The sequence below is a fragment of the Nuphar pumila genome, chromosome 6 (assembly GCF_984573655.1).
Source record: "Nuphar pumila chromosome 6, dmNupPumi1.hap1.1, whole genome shotgun sequence".
NCBI lineage: Eukaryota > Viridiplantae > Streptophyta > Magnoliopsida > Nymphaeales > Nymphaeaceae > Nuphar > Nuphar pumila.
The window spans coordinates 39,246,194-39,273,445 of NC_143254.1; the positions used below are offsets into that span (position 1 = coordinate 39,246,194).

General features: G+C 38.0%; 1 protein-coding gene across 1 annotated transcript in view; it reads left to right on the forward strand.

The window, feature by feature from the left end:
- The window catches only part of LOC149834689 (lysine-specific demethylase JMJ26-like), a 78,056-nt gene that overhangs the window by 21,031 nt on the left and 29,773 nt on the right, over positions 1 to 27,252 (forward strand). The window contains exons 3-7 of the mRNA XM_090011523.1: positions 10,522 to 10,621; positions 10,744 to 10,876; positions 10,952 to 11,015; positions 11,113 to 11,866; positions 24,683 to 25,009. Coding sequence (XP_089867649.1) covers positions 10,522 to 10,621; positions 10,744 to 10,876; positions 10,952 to 11,015; positions 11,113 to 11,866; positions 24,683 to 25,009 — 1,378 coding nt within the window. The remainder of the gene's footprint in view (positions 1 to 10,521; positions 10,622 to 10,743; positions 10,877 to 10,951; positions 11,016 to 11,112; positions 11,867 to 24,682; positions 25,010 to 27,252) is intronic.

A 27,252-nucleotide genomic window follows, 5' to 3' on the forward strand; every position in this document is an offset into this window, starting at 1 on the left:
TTAAGGAGCAAGGTGTTGATAAGAAGGCCTCAGACCCTCGATGAAGCCATTGAGGCGGCCACTGTGATCGAGGAAGATTGGGAGGCTACAAGGCCCAAGGACGTGTCGATTTCTCAAGCCAAAAGAAGGATGATTGGAGGACTCTTCTTAGACACCGAAGGAGGACGACCCCATACCAGAGGACAACCTCACCTAAGAGACAGTGCCCATAGGGAGGAAGACAACAACAACAACAGAGACCCCCAGCTGTACAAGTATGCAGTAAGTGTCAGAAGGATCACGGAGGCCGCCTATGCCCGCGAGACAAAAGTGCTTGCCTGTACTGTGGTCGGATGGGCCACTATATTCAGAAATGCTCGCAGAGGTTGGCTCTACCTTAGTCGTCGTAGCATCAACAACGACCTAAGCCAGTTCATCGTCAACAGCCGCAGTCGACGCAACCACAACAAAAGACAGTGGGTAGGGTATACATAGCTAAGGCCGAGGAAGCTAGTCCAAACCACAAAATGATTAAAGGTACCCTTTCCATTGAAAATTTCTCTATATCTGCTAACATTGATATATATATATATATAATATTTGATATAAGAATGATGTTAATCAACAAGATCATTTTTTGCTTCTCCGGCAGGTTTAAAGCAGGGTTACCGGAAGCGCCTAGCTAAAAGGGGAAGCGCGCTTCGAAAGCGCGGAACGTCGCGCTTCCGAAGCGTGGGGGGAAGCGTCCCCCTTTTTTGGGAAGCGCGCTTCCCTTTAATGGGGGACGCGTTTCCCTTTAATGGGGGACGCGCTTCCCTTTAATGGGAAGCGCGCTTCCCATCACGCTTCCCCCACGCTTCCCCTGTTTTTTTCAATTTTTTTGTATTTTTTATTTTTATTTTTTTCGCTTCCCCCTCGCTTCTGAGACGCTTCCTAGGTCGCTTCCGAGATGCTTCCTAGGTCGCTTCTGAGACACTTCCCGAATCGCTCCTAAGTGGTCCCACGCTTCCCCGCTTCCTAAAATTTGAAAGTGCCTCGCTTCCCGCTCCCGCTTCCCGTATCGCTTCCCGCTCCCGCTTCCTCAACTGGCAACCATGGTTTAAAGTCAATCCAAAGTTCCAAACATCAATGCCCAAGTATTCATGTGAAAAAAGATGCCACCAATTGTAACAACCCTAATTCATCCTTGTTGAAAAGTGGATTTTTTTAAAAATAATTGTGGAAACCAAAACCCAAGGATTCGACTAAACAAAATTCCAAACCATAAGGGATCTCTATATTAAACCAACTAATCAAAATAACTAACTTTATTAATCAATAATCAAAGTCTGAGAACAAAATTAAAGTAAAGCATAAAATCCCAGAGCCACACTGTTCGAGAATAACAGAAGCAAGTCGTGCGATCTCGTAGACTCCTTGATGCAGTCATCCTCGTTACTGAGCTCTAGGTTTTGAGAAAAATATTTGAAATACTGGGTAAGAATCAAAGATTCTTTATACGAATGCTTCTAAAAATTCAAATAGGCAAGAAAAACATAAATCAAATTTATGCAAGTATTCAAAAGAAATATAACAATAATAATCTCATAAACCACAATGCATATGCATGGAGAAATTATTAAGTTATTATCAAAGTTCTCTTTTGCATGAATGCCCCTATTAAATACACACAATTTTAGTTTCACTTTTCATTAAATCCGCAGATATTTAAAACAAGCATCACAATTCTCGAAGTCTAAGATAGGTTCTCAGTTATAACTTAACACACATTTTGTATTTTATTACTGGGTTCCACACTTGTTCCTCGATCGATATCAGGAATGGACACCATCTATCGAAACATTAAAAATCAACATCTAATATCGGGACATCAGGAAAATCAACATCCACTTATGCCACTTTCTTAGTATACCAATAACAACTGTGTCTACAACACCATCCCAGGCAAAGTGGTTGAAAGCTCCTTAAAACCGTGGCCGGAAGGTGAACCAGTGGAAGGAATATTCAGGAAAAAATATTAATTATACTATTTATCTCTTTTATATTTTTAATAAAAGTCAAATTCTTTGCAAAAGAACAGTTTTGCAAATCAACATGCAAAACCCAATATGTGACCTTGCCCATTACAAATTTAACAGTGCAATTAAATTAGAAAATCAATAATTTCAAAATGAATTTTGAAATGCATACACACAAATTTTAGAGCAACACATGCTCCTATAGTGGTTCACATTTGACCACCGATGCTTCTTATGCAAAATTCTCAGTGAACATGCACACACAACTATTGAAACATGTCCACAATACACATTCATTTATATACAACAAGAATGTACATACAATACAAATTGCATATGCATACAAACAAATGAACATGCATTATTTTATGATTCATTGTATGCATAACATCCCAACATGCACATGATCATTTTAGTGTAACATCAAAATAACTTCAGAAATTTCGTGTTCATGATATGCACATCTATGCCAACATATTATTCATTTGCATAATCATTCATAACCAATAAACACTTTTGCCATTCATATGCACAAAAACTAGGCATCCTTGGGATACTGAACATAAACACAGAGTCATAGCTATGCTGCAGCAATAGCATACTGTTGGCAGTATGTTTCTCATGCAAAAACTGTTAAAAATGTAAAAAATATAATATATATATATATAATATAATATAATAATATATGTAATAATATATTATTTAATTTTATTTTTCACATTTATTTTATTTTTATTTTTGTCTAGTTCACTTTGAACTAGACTATTTATCTAGTCAAGATCACATTAGATCTTGACTAGAAATGTAGCCGTTGGACTAGGTCCAACAACTCTTTAAGAAGAGCTCCTTAAGAGCTCTTCTCCTCTCTCTCTATTCTTGTATAAATAGGGGTAATCACCTTTCCTTTTGTATTCAATGCTTCTTAAGTATTTTTGTTATTAATAAAGATTTATTATTTCATTGTTGTGTTCTTCCTATTATGCCCTTTTATGGGTTTTGCTTGAAGTGTCTTTATAGACACTCTTTTGGTGGATTCAAGTGCTCTTGTGGAAGATCCATTTCATTACATTGTATCAGATTCACGAAGATCTTAGATCTTGAAGAACTTCTGCCTCGTTTTTTGTGCCCCACTTGCAAAAGGTGTTTCGTCACTTTGTTCTTGGCTCAAGAAGATTCGTTGAAGAAAGGAGGCTATTGAAGAAACTTTTTGCTACAAAAAATGGTATTTTATCTTCTCATAGTTTCTTTTCTCCTCTTTTCTCCTTTTCTCCTCCCATTTATTCCTTTCTTACCTTTGTAAGGATGGATGACAATGATAAGATCACCATCGTATCCATGAAGCTAAATGATACGAATTATGTAATGTGGACTTCAATTATAAGACATCACATTTGGGGAAAAGGGCTATGGGGCATAGTGGATGGTTTCGATTCGAAACCTAAACTATCTCTCACCAAAAAAGAGGGTGATAAAGAAATTTCTCTAATGGAAGAGGAGAAGAGCAAGGCGTTAACCACTTATGAAAAGAAATGAAAAGAATAGAGGATAGGGCATGCAAAAATTATGTCATAGCTAATTAATAGCATAGACATTAAAAAATGCTCTAGTCTTGCCAAGTTCGAACATGCTGATAAGGCTTGGGAGTATCTTAAAAATATGTACTCCCTCAACGATATTGCATATGTGTGCAATTTACAAGACAAAGTTCGGACAATGACTCAAAAGGATAAAACGATTCAGAAATATTATGAGTTGTCCGAACTTTAGAAAGAATTAGCTCTTTTAGAGACAAAATGACATTGTCTCAAAGATATTGAGCTCCGTAAAAAACAACTTGATATGAAACATTTTTATCAATTTATAAATGGTCTAAGATCGAAATTTGAGTCGACTAAATCGGCTTTTCTTCATCGAGGAAAAGTTCCCTCTATCATTGATACTATAGAGGAACTAACTATGGAGGAAAATAGAATTAAAAAGATTACTCCAAAACTAGAAGATGATTCCATTCTAGCTGTGTCTAGATCGGGTAATCACATACGCTCTTATAGGCCACCTCATTTTAACAGACAAAACAATGACTTTGACAAGAGAAAAGTCATTTGTTACCATTGTCATGAACCACAACACTATAGGCCTCAGTGTCTTAAGCTTAATGAGCTAAGAGAAAAGAGAGTCACGATTGTTGGATTAGAACCCAAATATCAAAATGCACCTGTTTCTACGACTCAATTGATGGAGATTCTTTAACCCCTTATCAAAGGCGCTTCCTCCTCATTTGAAGCCTCAACTGGAGCCGCAGTTTCATCTTTCTCCGATCCAGGTAACTTTCCTTGACTTCTTGACTCTGGTGCTTCTTTTCATATGACCCCAAATAACAATATCTTATCCGAATGTTTCAAAAATAAAACAAGTGTATGAAAAGTTTTTACACTTGATGGAACCTCTCTTGAAATAGAACGAATAATTTCCTTTGAAAAGGTGCATAAAACTAAGAAATTTTTTATTCCAGAAGTTAGATATATTCCTAATCTAAATTGAAATCTTTTATCTGTTTCTCAAATAGCTGATTATGGATGCCTCCTAGAAAATTTGTGTCATACGAATCCTTTTCACCCACATATAGGCAGTTATTGCATTAATACACTCATATGAGGAACCATCATCATACTCTCAAGCCAAAAATCATGTGAAATGGGTAGAAGCTATGAAAATTGCGTTGGATGCATTTGAGAAGACTTCTACTTGGACTATTCAAGATCTTCCTCTAGGTAAGAAACCCGTAGGCCGTCGATGCGTTTATAAAGTTAAAACCAAGAGTGATGGAACTCTTGAAAGATATAAAGCTCAACTAGTGGTCAAAGGGTATGCCCAAGAATATGACATTGATTATAAAGAAACCTTTGCTCCAGTTGCTCGTATGACCATTGTCAGAACCTTAATTACCTTGACTTCCATTAGAAAATGACCCATATATCAGATGGATGTCAAAAATACATTTCTAAATGAAATCCTGGCAGCAACAAAATGTATCGAGATCTGAAAGATACTTTTTGGTGGAGTGGTATGAAGAGAGACATTGCTGAGTTTGTTTGCAAATGTTTAGTATGTCAGCAGGTGAAGATTGAGCACGAAAGACTAGGTGATCTTTTGCAACAATTTTCCATACCCGAGTGAAAATGGGAGGATATCTCAATGGTCTTCATTTCGGGGCTTCCAAAGACGAAGAATGGGATGGATTCAGTGTGGGTGATTGTCGACAGACTAACTAAGTCAACTCACTTTTTGACTTGTAAGACAACTCTCTCGTGTGACCAATTGGCTCAATTGTTTATTAGAGATATTGTTAGACTCCATGGAGTACCTGATTCAATTGTTTCAGATAGAGACTCGAAGTTCACATCACGATTTTGGCAAAGTTTTCAAGAAGCAATGTGATACAATTAAAAATGAGTACAACTTTTCACCTTCAGTCAGATGGGCAGTCAGAGCGAACCATTCAGACTTTAGAAGACATGCTCTGGGCATGCAGTTTGGAATATAGTGACTCGTGCACTAAAAGTTTGGTATGATAGGTTTAGTCAGGTTATGCTTAACATTGGTTTTCAATCCTGTTTGACTTATATTACTTTGTTTATTAAGAATTTTGATACATGGATGACATGATCATCACCAGAGGTGATAAACAGGGAGTTGAAAATATCAAAACTCTTCTTAAAAATTACTTTGAAATGACTTAGGTTTGCTAAGATATTTTTTAGGAATTGAAGTTGCTTATTCTCCTCGTGGGTATTTGATATCTCAATCTAAATTTGCCTTTGATATTGTTTTCAAGTCTGACATTACGGATGATAAGAAAGTGGACATTTCAGAAGTTGTCAATGTTAAAATGAGAATTGATGATGGAAAGCTTCTTGACGATCCCACTCCTTACAGACAGTTTATCGGGGCACTTTCCTATCTTTCCATTACTAGGCCAGATATAGCACACGCTGTACACACAACTAGTCAGTTTCAACATGCTCTCACTTATCTACACATGGGAGTAGTTTTGCGTATTATTAGATACTTAAAGACCTCTCTCTCACGAGGCCTCTTATTGTCTGCATCATCATCATTAGATTTAATTTCCTATACTGATGCTGATTGGGGAGGTAATCTTAATAATAGGCACTCAACCACTGATTTTTGTGTTTTCTTAGGTGAGTTCTTAATTTCGTGGAGGTGTAAAAAGCAACAAAAGGTCTCTATTTCCTTCACCGAAGTTGAATATAGAGTCATCACGACAACTACAATGGAAGTTGTTTAGCGCAGGTGTTTGCTAGCTGACATGGGAGCTGAAGCAACACGAGCTTCAAGAATGTGATGTGACAATAAGAGTGCGATCTATATTGCAATCCACCGGACATTTCATGAGCGCACCAAACATATTGAGATAGACTCTCATTATGTCAGAGAAGAATTTTTGCATGAAACTATTGATCTGCCATATGTTACATCAGAGTATCAATTAACAAACTTCTTCACCAAGCCTCTCGCTGCTCTTAAATTTTAGTTCCTCTTAGACAAACTTTTGCTCATTGTACCGTAAGTTTGAGGGGGAGTGTTAAAAATATAAAAAATATAATATATAAAAAATATAATATAATAATATTTTTTTATTTTTATTTTTTATATTTCTTTTATTTTTATTTTCATCTAGTTCACTTTGAACTAGACTATTTATCTAGATCACATTAGATCTTGACTAGAAATGTAGTCGTCCTAGTCCAACGGCTACAGATAGAGCTGTTTGACTAGGTCCAACGACTCTTTGAGAAGAGCTACTTAAGAGCTCTTCTCCCCTCTTTCTATTCTTGTATAAATAAGGGTGATCCCCTTTCCTTTTGTTTTCAATGCTTCTTAAGCATTTTTGTTGTTAATAAAGATTTATTATTTCATTGTTGTGTTCTTATTATTATACCCTTTTATGGGTTTTGCTTGAAGTGTCTTTATAGACACTCTTTTGGTGGATTCAAGTGCTTTTGTGGAAGACCACCATTTCATTATAGAAACATGCAGCCAAAGGCAGTGGACATCGGATAATGCTGTACATAAATGTGCAGCATTGGTCTGCCCTACAATAGCTCACCAAAAACCGAATCGATCACATATTTAATGCATCTACATATACAGAAAAGTGACATGCTAAAAATACTTTGCTGATATATATTTATTCAAGGAAATAACATGTATGCATACAACTATATAGTTACTAAAATCAACATTATCGTGTCAGCAGTCCGATCAGCATGTATTCGGGTCTGGTCCGCACCCAATACAACACTTCTTCGGGTCTGACCTGCCACTCGAAATCAACACTTCTTCGGGTCTGGTCAGCACCCGATACAACTCGTATTTGGGTTTGACTAGCCATTTGAAATCAACATTTTATCGGGTCTGGTCATCAACCAATACAGTTCATATTTGGGTCTGGCCAGCCACCCGAAATCAACATTTTATTGGGTCTGGTCGGCACCCGATACACTTCGTATGTGGGTCTGACCAACCACTTGAAATCAACATTTTACTCTAATTCAAAGAAAACTTGGATGTTATTTAAATAGAACCAAATATCTGATTCTTAAACATGAGCTGCGACAAATCAATACAGTGCACACAACTAAAAGCAATCAATCAAATGGGCAGAATGGAATAAATTTTTTATAATGAATACTAGCATAGTCTGTACACTGCCAAATAATAATCGATACGGGCAATAACAAAAGTAATGTATGTGAGCAAAGAATAAAAAACCATTTGATTATGGTTCAGAAAAACATATGCAGGCAGAATTCAAAAGTACATGCTGCCAGATCTGCACCTATCTATATAGGTGCAGATCTGCACCAGATTTGCATATGGATCTAGATGCTGCAGATTTGTACTTGTTCTGCATGTATACTCACACACACACACACACACACACACATATATATATATATATATATATATATATATATATATATATATATATATATGCTGCAGAACAGGTAGCTACATAGTAGAACAAAAACACAACTTGTTGGACATATCAGTGGTATGCACACAAAAAAATATCCGCAGATATGGACCAGATATGCGCACCTATGAAAGTCTGCAAATCTGGGACAAATATGTCTAGATCTGTCGACATGTATAGTGGTAGATTAAATTTTCTTTTTTGAGCTCTTAAAATACACAGAACTAAGAAATATGCATAAAACTAACTCGCAGGATAGATTCTGCTATAAGCACGAAATCAGAAAATCGAGTGCATGCCAAAAAGCAAACAAGTGGTTGATTTAACAACACACACATATATATAATTTTGTATTTCAGTTCAGATTTTTTCCTTTTTTCCACTAAAATCTCACATAAACTAGATTTGAACTATTTCTTCCCGTTTGAATCAAGAGAGGAACCCATACCTTTGATTGGAAACGGAAAAAGAACAAAAAAATTCGTCGGGTGCCCAGAGCGGAATGAGATCCTTCTTCCTTGTTTATTTCCCTTTTTCCTTTCTCTCTCCTCTCCCACGATTTTTCCTTTCTCTCTCTCTCTCTCTCTTTCTTTTCTCTGTTTTTTTTTGAGTCTTAAATAAGGTTTGGGATCCTCTAAAGGGTGACACCTATGTCACAGGGATTCGGCTAGGAGGGTGCCGCACCCGCGTCGACGCGACTCGACGCGGGTGCGGGTGCGGCACCGGGTGCGGTCAACCCGATCCTGGGTGCGTTGACCGCACCCAGGATCATTAAGGTCCATTTTTAAAAAAAAAAAATTGCCCAAATGGGCTTCGATTTTTTTTTTTAAAAAAAGTATGCAGCTGACAGGATCATTAAGGTCCATTAATACTATTTTGCAGCTGTCAGCAGCTGTCTGTCAGCAGCTGTGCTGACAGCTGCAGCAGCTGACAGCTGCAAAATAAAAAAAAACCCGCCTATTCCCCTACCCCCTTTATATATATATATATATATTACATTTTTGCCCCTGCCGCACACTCGCACCCGGGTTTTTTGGAAGTGCCGAATCCCCGCACCCGCACCCGCGCCCGCACCCATGTGACATAGGGTGACACCCCTCTAGGGTTTCCCATTTGGCTTAGAGATAGATTTCTACCAGTTTAGAACTCTATCTCTAGCCTCTTTTTTACTTTTTCAACAAATTAGTGACTATTATTTTTACTTTTTATTTTTAACTACATTTAGGATCTTCTAAAGGGTGACACCCCTCTCTAGAATCCTTTCATATTAGGTAGAGTTCCACAAACGTAGAACTCTTTCATATCAAAAAATAAATTTTCAAAATTAATTAATTTTTAATATTTAATTAATTAATTAATAATTTTTCAAAAAGTTTCAGAGGGTATCTCACCCCTCTGGGAGTCTTTTTAACATATATTTTATCTCAATTTAACCTATATATTGAATTTAAAACTTTAAATTGGTTGGAATTGAAGTTTGGATTTGAATCTAGATCTAAGATCCAAATTCATATAGATCTCAGCCTGGACCAGATCTTAAGTAATATGGGTCTTGAACTGACATATCAACTTGGATTAAACAGATTGGATTGGATCGGATCTGATCTAGTCCAGAACCGATCATATCGAGGCGGGTCATTTTTGAAAAAATGCCATTTTTGGCCCAACCTTAGCCCGAATTCAGGAAAACAAAAATATTAATGTTTTCAAAATTTCGAGACACATCTAATGATATATTAGCCTGAATTTAATCCCAACTTTGCTCGAATTTTGCTTGATTTTAAAGGTAAAAAATAAAAAGTTTTACCAAAATTTAATTGGCTCGTTTAGGTCTTTTCAATGGGTCTTGGGCCATGCCTAGACTCAACTGACACCACCTAAAATCTTGGATTTTATCAACTTTACCAAAACACTTAGCCAAATTTTCTGAAATATCAGAATTTAACATAGTAGAAAAACACAGGATATTACACCAGCAAGTTTAGATATTGATTTATAAAGTCTTAAGCTTGAAGATGGTGTGAACTGAAAGTAGAAAAGAATAAACACTTGTGTAAGAGTAGGAACCTGCACCATTCAAAGAACTAGTTATGGAAGTCCTCGAGTATATGTTGATCCACGATAAACAGGAAATAGCATGTGATATCGACAGAAAAGATAAATGGTGTTCACATTTGAGACTATCATTTGACAGTCTTGTTCTTGCTAAGGATTCTCTTCTGTTTCCTGTTTCCCATTTATGGGTCATATTTGAAGTGCTTCAATATTTAAATCCATGATTTTTCTTCAGAATAAAAAAAATACATCAATGATGCTGGGCTTTACTTTCCTGATAAGTTAGTGTTGCCTATGTTGCCCTGTACTTAGAATTTGTATTATACTGCTCATAATAATTTATCATTTTGATGCATAAGCAGTTGGGCATAATGTGTATTTTCTTTTCAACCACTTGATAACATAGCTTCTTCGTTTTATTAATTTGTTACCCCCCCCCCCCCCCCCCCCCCTTTGTGTCAAATGCAGGTATTCTGATATGTCAGCAGAAGAATTTGAAAGTGCTTGCCCAGTTTGTCGTGGGAATTGCAGTTGTGATGACTGCATGTATGTAAGAGGGGGAGCTAAGGTCTGTGTCATTGTTCTGGTTCTTGTGTTCAGATCAAGACCTCTGTTTTCCCTTTTCGCCATTGCTCTTCTCTTCTCTCTTGAAGTCTATGCCTATTTATTGTTTAAATCCTTTTATAACAGGGGTCTGTCAAGGAGACAGATAAGGTTAACAGGATCCGTCATGCTCATTATCTGATTTGTGTGCTTCTTCCTGTACTAAAACAAATCAACCAAGAGCAGAAAACTGAGTTAGAAATTGAGTCAAACATGCAGGGTATGGTTATGGCTCTTAACAATGTTCTATTGGCTTGAGGTGCATCTTATCTTTAATCTGTCTATGTCATCACAGGGGTGATGCTGTCTGGTGTTCAGCTGCAACGAATTGAATACGGATGTGATGAGCACCTGTATTGGTATGTTGGTGTTGTATTTTTAATGCTATAAGAAAATAGTGCATCATTGTCTTGACTCTTTCAATAATTCTGATGCACCGTTGGGTTTCTGGAGCAGTGATAACTGCAAAAGTTCTATTGTGGATTTACACAGAAGCTGTTCAAAATGTTCATACGACCTTTGCCTCAGCTGCTGCCAAGAGATTCGTAAAGGCAACCTACCGGGAGGTGTTGGGCTAACAATTGCCAAATATAACAACAGAGGAAGAGCTTATATTCATGGTGGTGAGCCTCTCTCTCCAGTAGTCAAGCAGTTAGTTCCAACAAGATTGGTTCTCATTAGCTCATCTCTTGGCTCTGCCAAGCCACAAATATGGAAACCTAATGACGATGGCAGTATTCCTTGCCCTCCAAAGGAGCTAGGAGGTTGTGGGAATTGTAATCTGGACTTAAAATGCATTTTTCCTTCCAAATGGATATCAAAGCTAGAAGTAAGTGCAGAGGAAACAGCTTACAGTTATGACTTCTCTGAGATGGCCGATGGTTCTGTCCACTGTTCATTTTGTTTCAGCAGCAATAGCAAATTAGGTGAACTCAGCAGGCAGTTAAGAAAAGCAGCTGGAAGGGAGGACTCTGATGATAACTACTTATACTGCCCCACCATACCTGACATTCAAGGAGAAGATGTTGAACATTTTCAGAAGCATTGGATGAGAGGCCACCCTGTAATTGTCCGTAACGTTCTTCAGGATACAACTGAATTGAGCTGGGATCCATTGTCCATATTGCGTACCATGTGTGAAAGGAACAATAACAGACTTGGTAGTGATATGAAGATGGTAAAGGCAATTGATTGCTTAGATTGGTGTGAGGTTTGTGCTGCTAGATGAAATTTAATGTTATTCATAATTTTCAGTCACAAGATTATCAACTGGCATAATGCACTGTGTGTGTGTGGGCATGACCAATTAGAACACTCTGAGTGTATTTTTCTTAACTCTATATTTCTTTTATTGAAGAGATGTTTTCTCTGATGTGCATATGTTAGATACTTGAATGTAAACAGCTCTGTAACCAGTCTATTGACTTGGTCCTAGTGTCAATTTAGCACTTGAAATGAGATGTTGGTTTCTTAACTCTATTTCAAGTTCTAATTTTGGTATGGCCAATTAGAACACTCTGAATGTGTTTTTCTTAACTCTATATTTCTTTTACTAAAGAGATGTTTTCTCCGATGCGCATATGTTAGATATATAATGTAACGACCCCAATCCATACCCTTTTAAAAATGCGGAATATTTTTTTTTTTCTAAGAGTTGCGGAAAACTTCCCAGAGACCTGGGGTCCCTACAGTTCCAATTTCAGTTGGATAACCACACACCACAAACGAAGTTGCAATCATCATCCATATCAACCAACTAAGACTCTTTTATTAATGAGTAAGAAAATTTCAAAGACAAGGTTTTCTTCAACTGAAAGTAAAGTAACACTTGCAGAAATTAAAAGAACTGAAAGACAAAAGAAAAAGCCACAATATCCTCTACTGAAGCTGACAAGTCCAAGTATAACTCATCTATCCCCAGATGCATGTCCAACTTCACTGTTCACCATTTCCTGAAAAAAACAACAAAGTAGGGTGTCAGAACCGAAATTCTGAGCACAGCTACTTCTAAAGAAACCAGGTGAGAGAAAAAACATGGATAAGATTTCATGCAGTGATTTGAGTGAGTGCAGATATAAAATTTGCAACATTTAAATTTCCATAGCTACCAATGATTGCATTTACTCACCCGTCAATAACAGTAAACAGTGTCATATATCAATAACTAAATGATCAAAACTTTCAGCATGATTTCACAAAGTAAGTCATATGCTACCACCAAATGATGTCACGATATCAAGAATGATTCAAACATGCGTGATCTAATGCATAACAGAAAAAAAATGCATGATTATGTGCAATGCATGATTTCTTCTGTTATCTTTCATTTAAGTTCCATCTTTTCATATGCATGCCCTATTAGATGCACACATCTTTAAGTTTCTTTTTTTAAATTACCATGGCCCGCGGATACACCAAACGGGTACAAACCCCGAGGTCAAGTAGGTTCCCAAGGTAGCTTAACACACAATTTGTATTTTATTACTGGGTTCCAACTTAGCCCTCGACCGATATCAGGAAACAACACCATCCATCGGAACATTAGACCTCCACATCTAATGTCGGGGACACAAGGGACACCCCACGCCCACAAGTGCCACTTCCTTGGTACCATAAACTCACAGCTGTGACTAACACACCACTCCCGGGTAAAGTGGCGGATTCTCCCTAAAACCGTGGCCAGGAGAAGAACCTCAATATCGGGTTCAGGGGCAACAACGCACACGGAGTTTTTGTATCCTCACAGTCTCCCCAAGACCGGATATCCAAGATTCTCATACTCTAGATGAGATATCCCAGAATGTATATTACACTGTTCTTATTCTTTATTTATATTTAAAGTTCATTCCTTAAGTTTGCAACACTATATGCAAAAGTAAAGTGAAAACCCTGCATCCTCCCTTGCAGGGACCCATTCAGGACTCCAGCCCGTGTAAACACATAGAACAGTGTCGTAAAGTGTCAAACCATCTTATGTGGTTTAAGTGATGCTGTTAAAAACATAAATAAAAGAAAACCAACCCACGACACTCCAGGCCGATGATGGTCAAATTTGGCCATCGGTGCATCACATAATAAAACCATAACAGTATTTCCTTTATAACACTAAGCCAAAATGCCAAACAACATACATCTTCATGCAAATATAAACCCAAACATATGCATGTCATAATTCATTTATATGCATTTTCAACATGTGTGTGTTACCTACATCACATATGGGTCTTAACCAATCCATGGTTTCTTTAAGTGTGTGAGTGTACATGTACCATTTCAAGAAGAATTATCAATAACTGGATCATGCTCACATTCTTATCATATATACACTTGTACCAAAGCAATACATTTTAACAAAAATCAACTATTTCCCATGTTACAAATTCTACAGCACAAGCACCGATGCCCCGGTACCTTTAAACCCGTAAGCACACAACCATTAAGTTTAAAGTTATCTTTAGATTTATCTTTCAATGTGCATAAATTATCAGCTCCAAATACCCGCCTCGGGTATCTAATCCATCTTGTCCATTCGGCAAGGCATGTGTCTAAATTTCTCATAAGCAATTAGAGAATTACAGCCCATTGATTCCTTAGAGAGTATGCCATCCCGATTACAAAAGTTTTTAAGAGCATGGTTATATACCCCTTCCTCAATACCCACACATGTTCCAGAATTTACACATTTATGCAGTCACAAACTATTTCAGAATACAAGTATTTTACTAGGCAACTAACCTTTCAAGCGTACGGCTCATTCATACATTTGAAACAGTAGACATGCATCATAGCAGGGTTTTGAATACAAGGGAAAAGTAGTACAATATGCATCTGATTACCCAATACCATGTGTAGTTAATTTCAGACTCTTTGCCTCTTACAGTCTTAATAAATCCCTGACCTAAATAAATATATTTTTATATAGATCTGTGACCATTAAGGTTTCATTTGCTCAACAAAATCTCAATACGCCCGAAGCATTATAGTAGTGTAAAGGTAAAGAGTTCTGACTTAATTACATTAGATAGATACAGATGACAATTATTCATTCAGCCAGGATATTCAATTCTTTCTAATACTACATGCTAATTTTATACACCTATCCTACTGTATGAACAGGGCTGACCCCAGTTCTCCGACTATTCAATAATAGGATGCTATCTTGCGGCTAAATCCAAACCAAGCAATCCTAGTAATAAGAAAACTGATCACTTTCTACACAAGTTAATCCTCATAACTAAATTAATGAATCAAAAGATTATGATAAATATTTGACCAGCATCTGCAAATACAATCTGCCTTAAATCTATACATATTTACACAGTTTACCACATAAAACCCGAAATCACTTACCACAAGGTCTCAAGGGATATGATGGAGAAAAAGAAGAAGAAGGGACTGCTCTAAATGAAATACAGAAGTCGGTATGCTATTTCAAGCCATATGCAAACAGTCTAGATCATTGAGAGAAAAAATCCAAATACACCTCCAGAAAACAGAGTTTTGAATACTTAGTGGAAAAGAAACAACCGTAATGAAAGTTACTACTATAACGACATACAAAGATTACAAGGATATCCTCGAGCAAGATTATGTTAGCATACAAATGTAACAAAACCAAACCACGAGCGAATCTGACAGTATGTCATTACAAGAATTTATAACACAGCTAGGAAAAGATCTACACAAGCCGAGGTACAGGCCAGCTCCCGGCTAACTGGGTCAGCTGGGCCTGCTATGGCCCGGTTCAAAAGGTGCACAGCACCCAAAATAAACAGACTTCGGTTTCCTCTTTCCCTTTAGTATTTAGGTTATTGGGTCCCAAAATAGAAATCACCCAAAAATTGGGGTTATCCATTTCAAAGAATCGGAAACCCCACGAATGGGGCTAGTCCGATACCACAGCCGAACCCCAAATCGTTTGGGCTAGGAATTTTTGCAACGTAGGGTTAGGTAAGAAAAATCCCCAAATCGATTTGGGATGAACTTTGTTACAGTTTAGGGTTAGGTACAGTGAATCCCCAAACCGTTTGGGTTTTCGAAATGGGGAAACAACCTAATCCCCGAATCCTCCCCTCAATCCACCCATGGAATCGAACCCACGTTCGATTCCTCACCCCGAGTCCAAGAAGTACCGTACATTTCTCCGATGACTTTTCCGGCGATCAGAGACAGTCGTGGCGGGAGCACCGGGCTGGCTGGAGTCGCCCCCACTGCTGTCGTGACAGGGATGCTCGAGGAGGGATGATGGCTGCTGGTTGCTCGTCGGCGACCTTCTTTCTTCCGGCGTGTGCGCACCGAGCGTGTGAGAGAGACGGGGAAAGATGGGGGACTGAGTGGAGAGAGAGAGGCGAGGGATGGGAAACCCTAACTCCCCATCCTCCCTTTTATTAGCCCCCCTCAAGCCGTGATGGGGGGGGAGGTCGGTTACGCCCTGCGTAACCCCCCTCCTGCCCCCCTTCCTTTTCTGTTACAACGTATCGGGCAACCCTTATCGGGTTGCCCTTTTCTCTTAAAAGGGCTATCATAGAGTGGGGCTCGGGTCCGAACCTGGGACCCGCAACCCGGCCCCAAAACAATATGGATCCACAAGTGGATCCCAATGGATCCACTGTGGATCCTCGGATAAACTTTTAAAAACTTAAAAATTTTATTTATTTTAAATCTCACTTTAAACATAAAAATTTTAACCCCCAAAATATGGATCCGCAAGTTGGATCCAAGTGGATCCAACTGTGGATCCTCGAATTTGCTTAATATATATACATATATATAGGTATATTTCTAATTTATTACTAATTATTTTAGTATAACGCAAACATTTAAGCGTAAATACCCCTTTATGGGTCCTAGATCCGAAATATGGATTTAGGCCCAATTTGAATTAATTTGAAATATTTTCTAATAAAAATCTCGGGTTTTACATATAAACAGCTTTGCAACCAGTCTATCGGCTTGGTCTAATTTTGGTATGGCCAATTAGAACACTCTGAATGTGTTTTTCTTAACTCTATATTTCTTTTACTAAAGAGATGTTTTCTCCGATGCGCATATGTTAGATATATAAACAGCTCTGCAACCAGTCTATCGGCTTGGTCCTAGTGTAAATTGAGCCCTTGAAATGAGATGCTGGTTTTCCTAATCACATGCAAAAAGTGTTCTACTTAGTCGGGAATGAATCTCATCTTTTTGGGTTTATGAACAACCCAAGCCTACTCTAAAGTTGGAATTCTCATGAAAACTTTAGTTCCCTTTCTCAAGGAGCATATAAAGTATTATGTGGCATCTGAGGGCAATTTATTCTCATCAGGCAATACATAATCATTTTCAATGTTTTAAAACCCAGTGACTTGGGACTCGACTCAGCAGTACCTGACTTGTGACTCCGTGAGTCAACTTGGTGACTTGTCCGAGTCATGTTAACTTTTTAATGCATTGAATCAAATAGATATATAGGTAATTACATATATAAATATATATGATGTACAGTTACATAAGTATTCTTATGTATACATTATGCAAAATATTTACATTGTGACTCATACAATATATAAACAAATACATTATATATATAGGGAAAATATTTGCTACTAATGATGGTAAGGAACTAATGAGCTAGAAATAGGGATGACAGTGGATCAGGGGAAAAAGTGCCCTGCCTCGCCTCGCCCCGTTTGGACCGGGGATGGAGGACATGAAACAGGGAATGGAGGTTAAAATCAAAACCCGTGCAGGGATGGACTTACTCTTGCCCCCGCACCGCCTCGCCCCATCCTCGATCCTTGTTAGGGAAATTACTATTATACCCTTATATATATTATAAAATCCTATATATATATATATTCCTAACAATAACATAAAACCCTTTCTCTCCTCTCTCCTTCCTCTCTTACTTCTAACTAGCTACGTGAACTCCCATTTCTCTCCTCTCCTTCCTCTAACGGTGTGGGGATAGAGGTCCAAAGACCCTCCCACCACGGGGATGAAAGTGGGGATTAGGGATGGCAGTGGACCGGGAGAAAACGGGGCCCCGCCCGCACCGCCTCGCCCATTTGGACCGAGGGTCGAGGACATGAAATGGGGAATGAATTGGGGATGGAGGTTAAAATCAAAACCTGTGCGGGGATGGAGGACAAAATTTTGAGACGGGGCAGGGGTGGAGACCTTGTCCCCCGCACCTGCCTCGGTCTATTGCCATCCCTAGCTAGAAATCATATGCGCAAGTTGTATCGACTCAATTTAACCATTACCATCCCTAGCTAGAAATCATAGGTGCAAGTTGTATCGACTCAATCTAACCATATAGATGTGTTCAGCATGGTTTGTTTGCTAAGGATCAAGCCTTGGATCGTTCTTTTCTGATATAAAATGTGATATTTTGAGTTATGGAATTTTGGCACATTGTGGGTCGTTGATTTTTGAAACTCTTTAAAACCTAATTACTTGTCATAATCACATTATTCAAAACAAGTTTCTTACTAAACAAACCATGTAGATCACATCAGTAACATTTGATCTACAAAAATTTGAATTTTTTTGAAGAAAAGAGTGATTTCTACTAATTAGTTCCTTACCTTCATTAGTAGCCAATATTTACCCATATATATACATATGATAAGAGAGTAGCTGACTACATTGATCCGTGCTTACCGCTCCCTACGGGGCTTTTGAAGGGTTCTTTTCCATGTTTTTCTCGAATTTGACCACAGATGTATTTTGCGCGTTTGATTTTATAGGAATGGACTCTTGCATCATTCGATTCCGATGTGTAGGTAGGTTTTTATACAACAATGACAACAACAACTACGCCTTCATCCCAAAACAATTGGGGTCGGCGATATGAACAAAAAAGAAAATCATTCTAGGTCTTCCACATGAATCCTTCTCCTCCAATCATTTCTATCCAATGCCATGTCCTCGGTGAGGTTCAAAGCATTCATATCCTTTCCTATCATCTCCATCAAAGTCTTCCTAGGCCTACCCCGACCTCCTTTAACTAATATATTTTCCCATTTCTCCATCCTTCTAACTGGAGCATCATTAGGCCTTCGCCGAATATATCCAAACCACCGTAAACGATTCTCTCTCATCTTATTTTCAATGGGTGCAACGCCTACTTTCTTACGTATCTCCTCGTTCCGAATCTTATCTTTTATTGTATTTCCACACATCCATCTCAGCATACGCATCTCAGCGACACTCATTTTTTGAATATGATGTCTCTTGGCAGCCCAACATTCTGTACCATATAGTAAAGCGGGCCTAATAGTCGTCCTATAAAACTTTCCCTTCAACCGCAATGGCATTCTACGATCGCACAACACTCCAGTTGCACTTTTCCATTTCATCCACCCAACCTTTATCCTATGATTTACATCTCTATCAATTGCTCCATACTTTTGAATGATAGATCCCAAATATTTGAAACAATCGTCCACCTGTATTTCTTGCTCACCAAGCTTCACTACACTCCCATCACTACTTCGTTGCTTACTAAACCGACATTCCATATATTCTGTCTTACTCTTACTCAACTTAAAACCTCTTGCTTCCAATGTCTCTCGCCATAATTCTAACTTAGCATTAACCCCAACTCTAGACTCATCAATCAGAATAATATCATCAGCAAACAACATACACCACGACACATTTTCCTGAATTGATCTCGTAAGCTCATCCATCACTATAGCAAATAGGAAAGGGCTTAAAGTAAATCCTTGATGTAACCCAAGTAGGAAAATTGGTTGTCACCCCTCCACAAGTGCGGACATTGGTTACTACTCCTTCATACATATCTTTAATTATACTAATGTACTTGAGAGAAACACCTTTCTTCATCATTGTCCACCAGAAAACGTCCCTAGGTACTCTATCATATGCCTTCTTCAAATCAATAAAAACTATATGCAAATCTTTGTTCCTCTCTCTATATCTCTCAATAAGTTGTTTAAGAAGATGTATAGCTTCCATAGTTGATCTTCCAAGCATAAACCAAATTGATTCTCCGATATCATGACAACCTTCCTCAAACCTAGACTCAATCACCCTCTCCCAAAGTTTCATAGTATGACTCATGAGTTTTATACCACGATACTTTGTGCAATCTTGTATATCACCCTTATTCTTATATAGAGACGCCAAAGTACTATTCCTCTACTCATTAGGCATCTTATTTGTCCGCCAAATCTTGTTAAAAAGATTTGTCAACCATTCTAAACCTTTCTCTTTCTCTTCCAAGCATTTCCAAGCCTCAATAGGTATACCATCTGGGCCAACTGCCCTTTTTTATTTCATTTTCTTCAAAGCCTCTGCAATTTCTTTCTTTTGAATCTTGCGCATGAAGTCACAATTCATCTCATGAAAAGGAATGGAGAAGTCTCCAAGATCCTGAGCATGACTTCCATTAAATAGCTTATCAAAATAATCTTTCCATCTCTCTTTAATCTCCTCATCTTTGACTAAAACCCTTTGCGTTTCATCTTTGATACATCTAACCATACCCAGATCCCTCGATTTCCTATCTCTCATCTTTACAAGCCTATAAATATCCTTCTTGCCCTCTTTGGTATCCAACCTGTCATAAACCTCCTTATATACCTTATCCCTCGCGTTTCGAACTACTTTTTTAATTTCCTTCTTTGCTATCATATACTTCTCCAAATTCTCATTATCACGACTCTTAGATTTCTATAACACTTTCTTTTAACCTTAATAGCTAATTTGACGTTCTCGTTCCACCATGATGTATCCTTACCTAGCGGTGCATCGCCTTTAGACTCACCCAATACCTCCTTAGCCACCTTTCTCATGCCACCCGCTGTCTTATTCCACATTGATTCCGAATCATCCTCGAGACACCAATAAGCTTCCTTAACTACCTGCTCTACAAACATTCCTTGTTTAGCTCATTTCAGTGCCCACCACTTAATTCTTGGATCTATCCTATGTTTATCCTTTTTGTGGCATTGTCTAATTCTAAGATCTAAAATTAAGATTCTATGTTGTGTAGCTACGCTTTCTTCCGGTATAACCTTGCAATCGATGCAACAACCCCTATCTCTTTTTCTAAGTAGACAAAAATCTATCTGACTCGTATTAACCCCATTTTTAAATGTTACTAGGTGATACTCCCTCTTCCTAAACCAAATGTTTGCTAAGATCATATCATAGGACAAACCAAAATCTAAAATCCTTTCTCTACTTTCGTTTCTTTCTCCTATACCATAGCCTCCATGGATACTCTCAAATCCATCCCTGCTAATGCTACATGTCTATTAAGGTCACCGCCGATGAAAAGCTTTTCTCCATAAGATATCCCTTGTACTACTCCATCTAAATCTTCCCAAAATTGGTGCCTAATGAAATCATCTAAACCTACTTGAGGTGCATAAACACTAATAATATTAATAATATCCGTACCTAATACTAATTTAATAAGTAAAATCTTATCACCCTTCCTACGGACCTCAACTACATTATCTATAAACTCACGACTCATAACAATCCCTACTCCATTCCTATTCCTATTTATTCCTGCATACCAAATCTTATATCCCCAAGGTTCTATCACTTTTGCTTTCTCACCTACCCATTTGGTCTCTTGTAGACATAAAATATCAATCTTTCTCCTACACATAACATCTACTAACTCTACCAACTTACCAGTTAAAGACCCTATGTTCCAAGTGGCTAACCTAATTTTATGGTCTTGGACTAACTTCTTTACCCTCACCCGTCCAACAAAGTGAGGGAACCCTTGCCTATTTGACACCACACCCGGGCGTCGGTGTGGCGCGTCGCTTCTGGGCGACGATCTAGCAACCTTTGCCCATTTATCACTGCCTCCGGGCCTATAGAGTACAACACGTCACTCAGTAGGGAACACCCCAACGAAATTCTCATATTGGTTCATATTCATAGGGTATGACTAAGTTTTTATGCTGGCTGTCACTGGCCTACCGCAACCCTCCTTTATCCGGGCTTGGGACCGGCAGTGTATAACTAAACAGTTATACACAGGCGGAGTTTGTAGGTAGGTTTTTTATAAGGTTTGAAAATCGATGGTGTAAATTTTTTATAAATATCATAAATATTCAAGGCTTAAAAATCGTGTTTTTTTATTTAAAGAACACGATCCAAGTGTCGTTTCCTAGCAAATCGACCATGCTGAACACATCTGTGCAGTCAGATTTGGAAAAAAAACTCGGACCCCCCTTCGGTTGAGGTAGGTAGCTACTCTCTCTCTCTCTCTATATATATATATATAATGGCTCAGCTGAATCCTAAGTTGATCCAACCAGTCATAGCCGAGTCATGTGAAAACTCAGATGAGTCTTGTGGAAATCTTGGTCCAACAAGTTTTCTGACCAGGTGAATGGGTGTGTCGAGCTGAGTCACTGAGTGGACTTGCATGTTTTTAAACATTGATCATTTCTTCTAAGGCCATTAAGTGTATCCATTTTTTCACTTGGGCAGGCTTCCTGAAGTTTGCATAGGTTTGTGGAAAAAAGTCAAGTCAAGTGACTGCCCAATATTTCATTGTTGATTCCAGAGAAGTGGATCTTTCCCTATAAAACTTACTAGGGTTTTGTTCTAGGACTCATTGTGGCTCCTTTCTTTGTTAGAGAATACATTAGTCGTGGGTTCATAGTTACTGGTTAGAAGGATCTCTACTTTGGGCCGTGTCATGCAGCCCGTTACCCACCTTTCCGAGCATACTAGGGGTTATGTAGTTAATGATCCAATCCCAGTGTACTAGGTTATTAGGAACCCATAAGCCACTGTAAAAATGTCTTCAAAGAGACAACGTACATAAGAACACTAAGTTCTTAATGAGAAACACGTGCACAAAGGCACAATAAGAACACTTGGAACAAATGTGCACAAAGGCAGAATACATTCAAGAGAACACAAATGCACAAAGGTATAAAAAATATGAATCTTTATTGAAGAAGTGAGAGAAAGCTTTTGCTAAAAAGCTTAAGAAATACAAGGGGGTTCACCCCTATATAAAGCAAGGAAGAACCTTGGAGGGGCTCCAAAAATAGACGTTGGCGCCCCTCCAACGGTCATAAATCTGACCGTTGGAGGGGCCCAACATCTATGATGTGGGCCCCTCTAAGGTTTAAAGAAATAAAAATAAAAAATAAAAAATAAAAAAGATAAAAGATAAAAGAAAGAAAAAATAAAAAAATAAAATTACACACATATTCGAAAAATGAATATGCATAAAAAGACAGATTTACCCTTATCGGGTATTACAACAAATAGACATCTATATATATATGCGTATATATATATATATATATGTATATGTATCTCTCTATATATATGTATAGATATATATATATATCGGATACATTTTAACAGCCACAACCCACAACCCAAGACCTTATGGGTGTGCAATGGGTCAGGCAAAGCCGACCTGGCCCATGGTGGGCAGGGTTTGGGTCAAGGTTCTAGACACTGACCCATTAGCTACCGGGCCAAAACCCGGCCTGTTGTATACATGGGCCTGGCCCAGGTCGGCCCATGCGCTACTGGTCCGACCTGATGGATCTAAGCTACCTAATTAATTTTTTAGTAGCTGGTTGCATAGTAACTTGGTAACTATTACTATTTACCTAATTAGTTACATTGATTATATGAGAAATAAAAAGATAATTAGATGGATGCATTAATCTTTCATTTAGTTCTTGCTTTTGGTATGCAAGAATTAACTTATGAACTTCATTCGAAAATAACCTACAAATAGGTTTGGGTCGGGCTGGACCAACCCGCTGAACATTGGGCCAATGGGCTGGGTCATGGGTTGCTCTTCAAACCCGAACCGACTAATAAACCTGGCCAAAATCCGACCCATTAATAAATGGACTGGGTCATCTCCGGATCGGGCCACAGTTAAAACCTGATGGGCCGAGCTCTAAACAGGCTTGGGCTGGGCCGGGCCGGCTCGATGCCCACCCCTACGGGACCCTGGTGAGTGGTGACTGGACCAGAGTGTGGTCTATTCATGGTTGGAGATATATAGTTGGCATTCCTTTGTCATTTTTTGTTTGCTGATGTGTTTCTACCATGAAATCTTTGTTTAATAATAGTGCAGATATCTTGTTGCTAGTTCAAAAGATTGAATAAGGTGTGGAGTTGTAGACGAGTAGGGTGAGGTAAGGAAGAAGACAGATGGAAACATATTGGAGAATAAGTTTGAGCCAGGGGCATGTATATAAATGTTCTGGAAAAAGAAAAACTGTGCATTAATGGCAAACCATCTGAAAGTGAGCATAAGGTGTTTATTACACTTCATTTCCATTTCATGGAGAAATGAGGGTGTTAGGTTTGAGATAGAATCATAGAAGTATTCTCTTCCCTGTAATATGTAGCTGTGATGTCTTTAAAGGCCTTGTGTGACCATGGCCCACAGGACAAGATATTCTCATTGATTATTCATGCTTGGATACAACTACTTGACATTACTAGTTCATTTGTTTTCAGTTTGTTCTTTGAGAATTACCCAACTTGAGTTATGAGGACGTATACCAATTTTTTTTCAAAGTCATTGCCACCAATAACATTTGTGGCTATATCTCGATGAGACAATTTCTGATGATATTTTAGGCTTTTCTATTTTTTGGAAAAATAAAATAAGATACAATATGAAATAAAAAACAGATTTTGTTTTCTTTTTTCTGGGAAAAGTGTAAACAAAGCATTAAAAAGTTTTAAAAATATAAGCAAATAAAGAATAAGAAAAAAACTGTTGGAAAAAAGGGGCAAAAAAAACTTTACCAACAGATGTCATGCCTTACCATTGACACCCATATTCGTCCTGAAATATGTTTTCTTATCTGTAACCTCTTTCTTAGGTTCTGTTTTTACATCTGTTTTGTTTCCTTATGACTTGATCTTGAAAGTGTGCATTATGCTTTTGTTATGTTGTTCTATGTTATGAATGATGCGAGCTTCTGCGTATTGTACTAAGAAATTGAGAGTCTGTTATTTAGGTCGTTTCCCTTTTTTCTTCACATTGCAGGCAGACATTAATGTCCATCAATATTTCAGAGGATATTTTGAAGGCCGTACACATGGCAATTTGTGGCCTGAGATGCTGAAATTGAAGGATTGGCCCCCCTCAAACATGTTTGAAGAATGTTTACCATTCCATAAGGCTAAATTTATCAGCGCATTACCGTTTCAAGAATATACTAATCCTCATTCTGGTCTTCTTAATCTTGTGGCAAAACTGCCAAAAGAGTTCAAGGCTGATACAAATCCAAAGACACATATAGCTTATGGATTTTCTGATGAACTTGGGAGGGGTGATTCTGTAGACAAACTACATTATGATATGTTTGATACGGTATACGTCACTTGAGTTTTTTTCTTTTTCGTGATTATACCTGGTAACTTTCAAATTACTGCATCATCTTTCTAAACTTGGGATTTTGTGTCTGAGTTGCATATGTTTGCGGGGTATATTTGTAATAATTGAAAATAACTGTGTGAATATTAATATGAAAATACCAAGTTGATAAACCCTATTGCTTATGAACACACTGCATGTTTTTGTTTATCCTTCACGTTTACATCAAATGGATTCATGTTCATGGATAGATCAGTTATCTTATTTAATGTTACGTCCCTCTTGAATTGCCTTATTTTTTATGATTATCATTTTAGTATATTGTCATGGGTCTAAAATTTTCGAGCCCATTATGATGCACAAGCACCTGTCTCGTGCAAGCCAAAGGGGTAATGCTTCCTTGGCTTCTTTAAGTTTTTGCAAGTATCATTGATCTTAGCTCCTATTGGACATCGATGGCATTTGATAAAGCCATAAAAGCACAACCAGGTATCATGGTGTACGTTTCTATAGACCTGAAACACCTCTTCTGCTGATACTTGGATGCAGTTATAAGGTAGTCTTTAATCTGAGGAAAATCAAGGTGATTGTAATTTACAAAAACATATCTTTGCTGCTGTGATTTTCAGAAAAGAATTGAGTTGAAGTGCAGCTGTTAAGGGGTGAAAAGGCTCAATGAGGACATGGACAGGGTAATATTGGGAGAGGAAACAGTGAGCATCTTGTTTGGGTCAAAATGCAGAGGATGTATTGAATGTACAGTTGGGGGGAATGAAGTCGATTAGAGACTGTCTACTGTATCCTCCTGGTATCCGTGCAGCATTAGTGCCATACTCAGTCGATATGGGCATTACGCCAAAAGAGGGCATATCTCCAGGACATGGATGATTGGATCTAATGTGGTGCTTCGGATTGCTGGCAGTGGTAGCCTATGTGACATGAAAACTTACCTTAGGATGCGTGTCTTATGTTGATGAAACATGAACCCTTCATGGGCATTGTCAAACCTGTGTCAGATATAGACAACACTGTACCTAATTTCATTTTTAATGATTTTTACCTGCATTTTCTTTTCCATATTTCAACTCAGAGTTTAGTATCTAATGTTTATTAATCATGGCATCCTAGAAATAGAATTCTAGCTTATTACTTTAAATTAAGAATTTTGAAGGTGTGTGTTATCCTAGTGTCCTAGCTTTTAGAAAAACCTGTGTCCTGTATTTGTGTCTGTGCCTGTGACATAGCTGGCAGCATGTCCAGTAGCAGTAGTATAATGATGAAAACAGTTCTGCAAGAACAAAGGAAAGAACCAAATGTATGTAGTTCAGCTGATGAAAATTTCTTCCTATGGAGATGCTGATGAACTAAAATAATCTTGCTAAGGTACCTGCACTGATTAACTAGGATTTATATCCGACTGTGAGCTAGACCCCAATCCAGAAAAGCAGGAAACAAATGCTTGTTGAACCATTATTCAATCTGAGCAGTGAGGTACAGAAGACTACAAAATCAGAAACAATAAATTTTGTGAGATCTCTCTCTCTCTCTCTCTTAATGGTTCTCCCTCTATATATGGAGTATGTGAACGAGATATTTATTTAAGAAGGTGAATTGGAAAAGGCATCATAAACAAAATATGAAAATTGTAGGGAGAAAAGCAGCAAGAAAGAATATTTGAGCACAAACAGGCTGAAGATGTAGGCTGTTAGTGAAAAAAAATGGAAAATATTGATACTAGAATCAAAGATAAAACTGATGAAGGAGAAGTCAGTAATTATGGCAGAGCCCCTGAGCTTACAGGCAAGGGATAGGCAAATTTGACAGAGCAGATGCTTTAACAAGGGCTGGTAAATGAGATGAACAAACTGAGCTCGAAGTGTTCAAGCTTGACTCATTCTTGTGGCGAGCCAAGCCGGGTTCAAGCTCATAATGAGTGAGTTAAAAGATCCGAGTTTGAGCTAGCTTGTTTATAGAAAGCATACATTGTGCTGGAGCAGGAAGAAATATGATTACAAAAACAAAAACATGTAAAATATATCTAAAATATATTTCTTACTACCTAACGACCTTCTACTAGTTGAGTCAAACCAAGTACTTATTGTCCATATTCAGCTTGCTGAGCCTATTTTGCGAGTTTGAATGAGCTCTTTACGAGCCAAACTTAAGCCGAGCCACGAGCGGCTCGGCTTGTTTCCCAGCCCTAGCTTTAACTTCATGTAATTGTTAAAATGTAAAATATT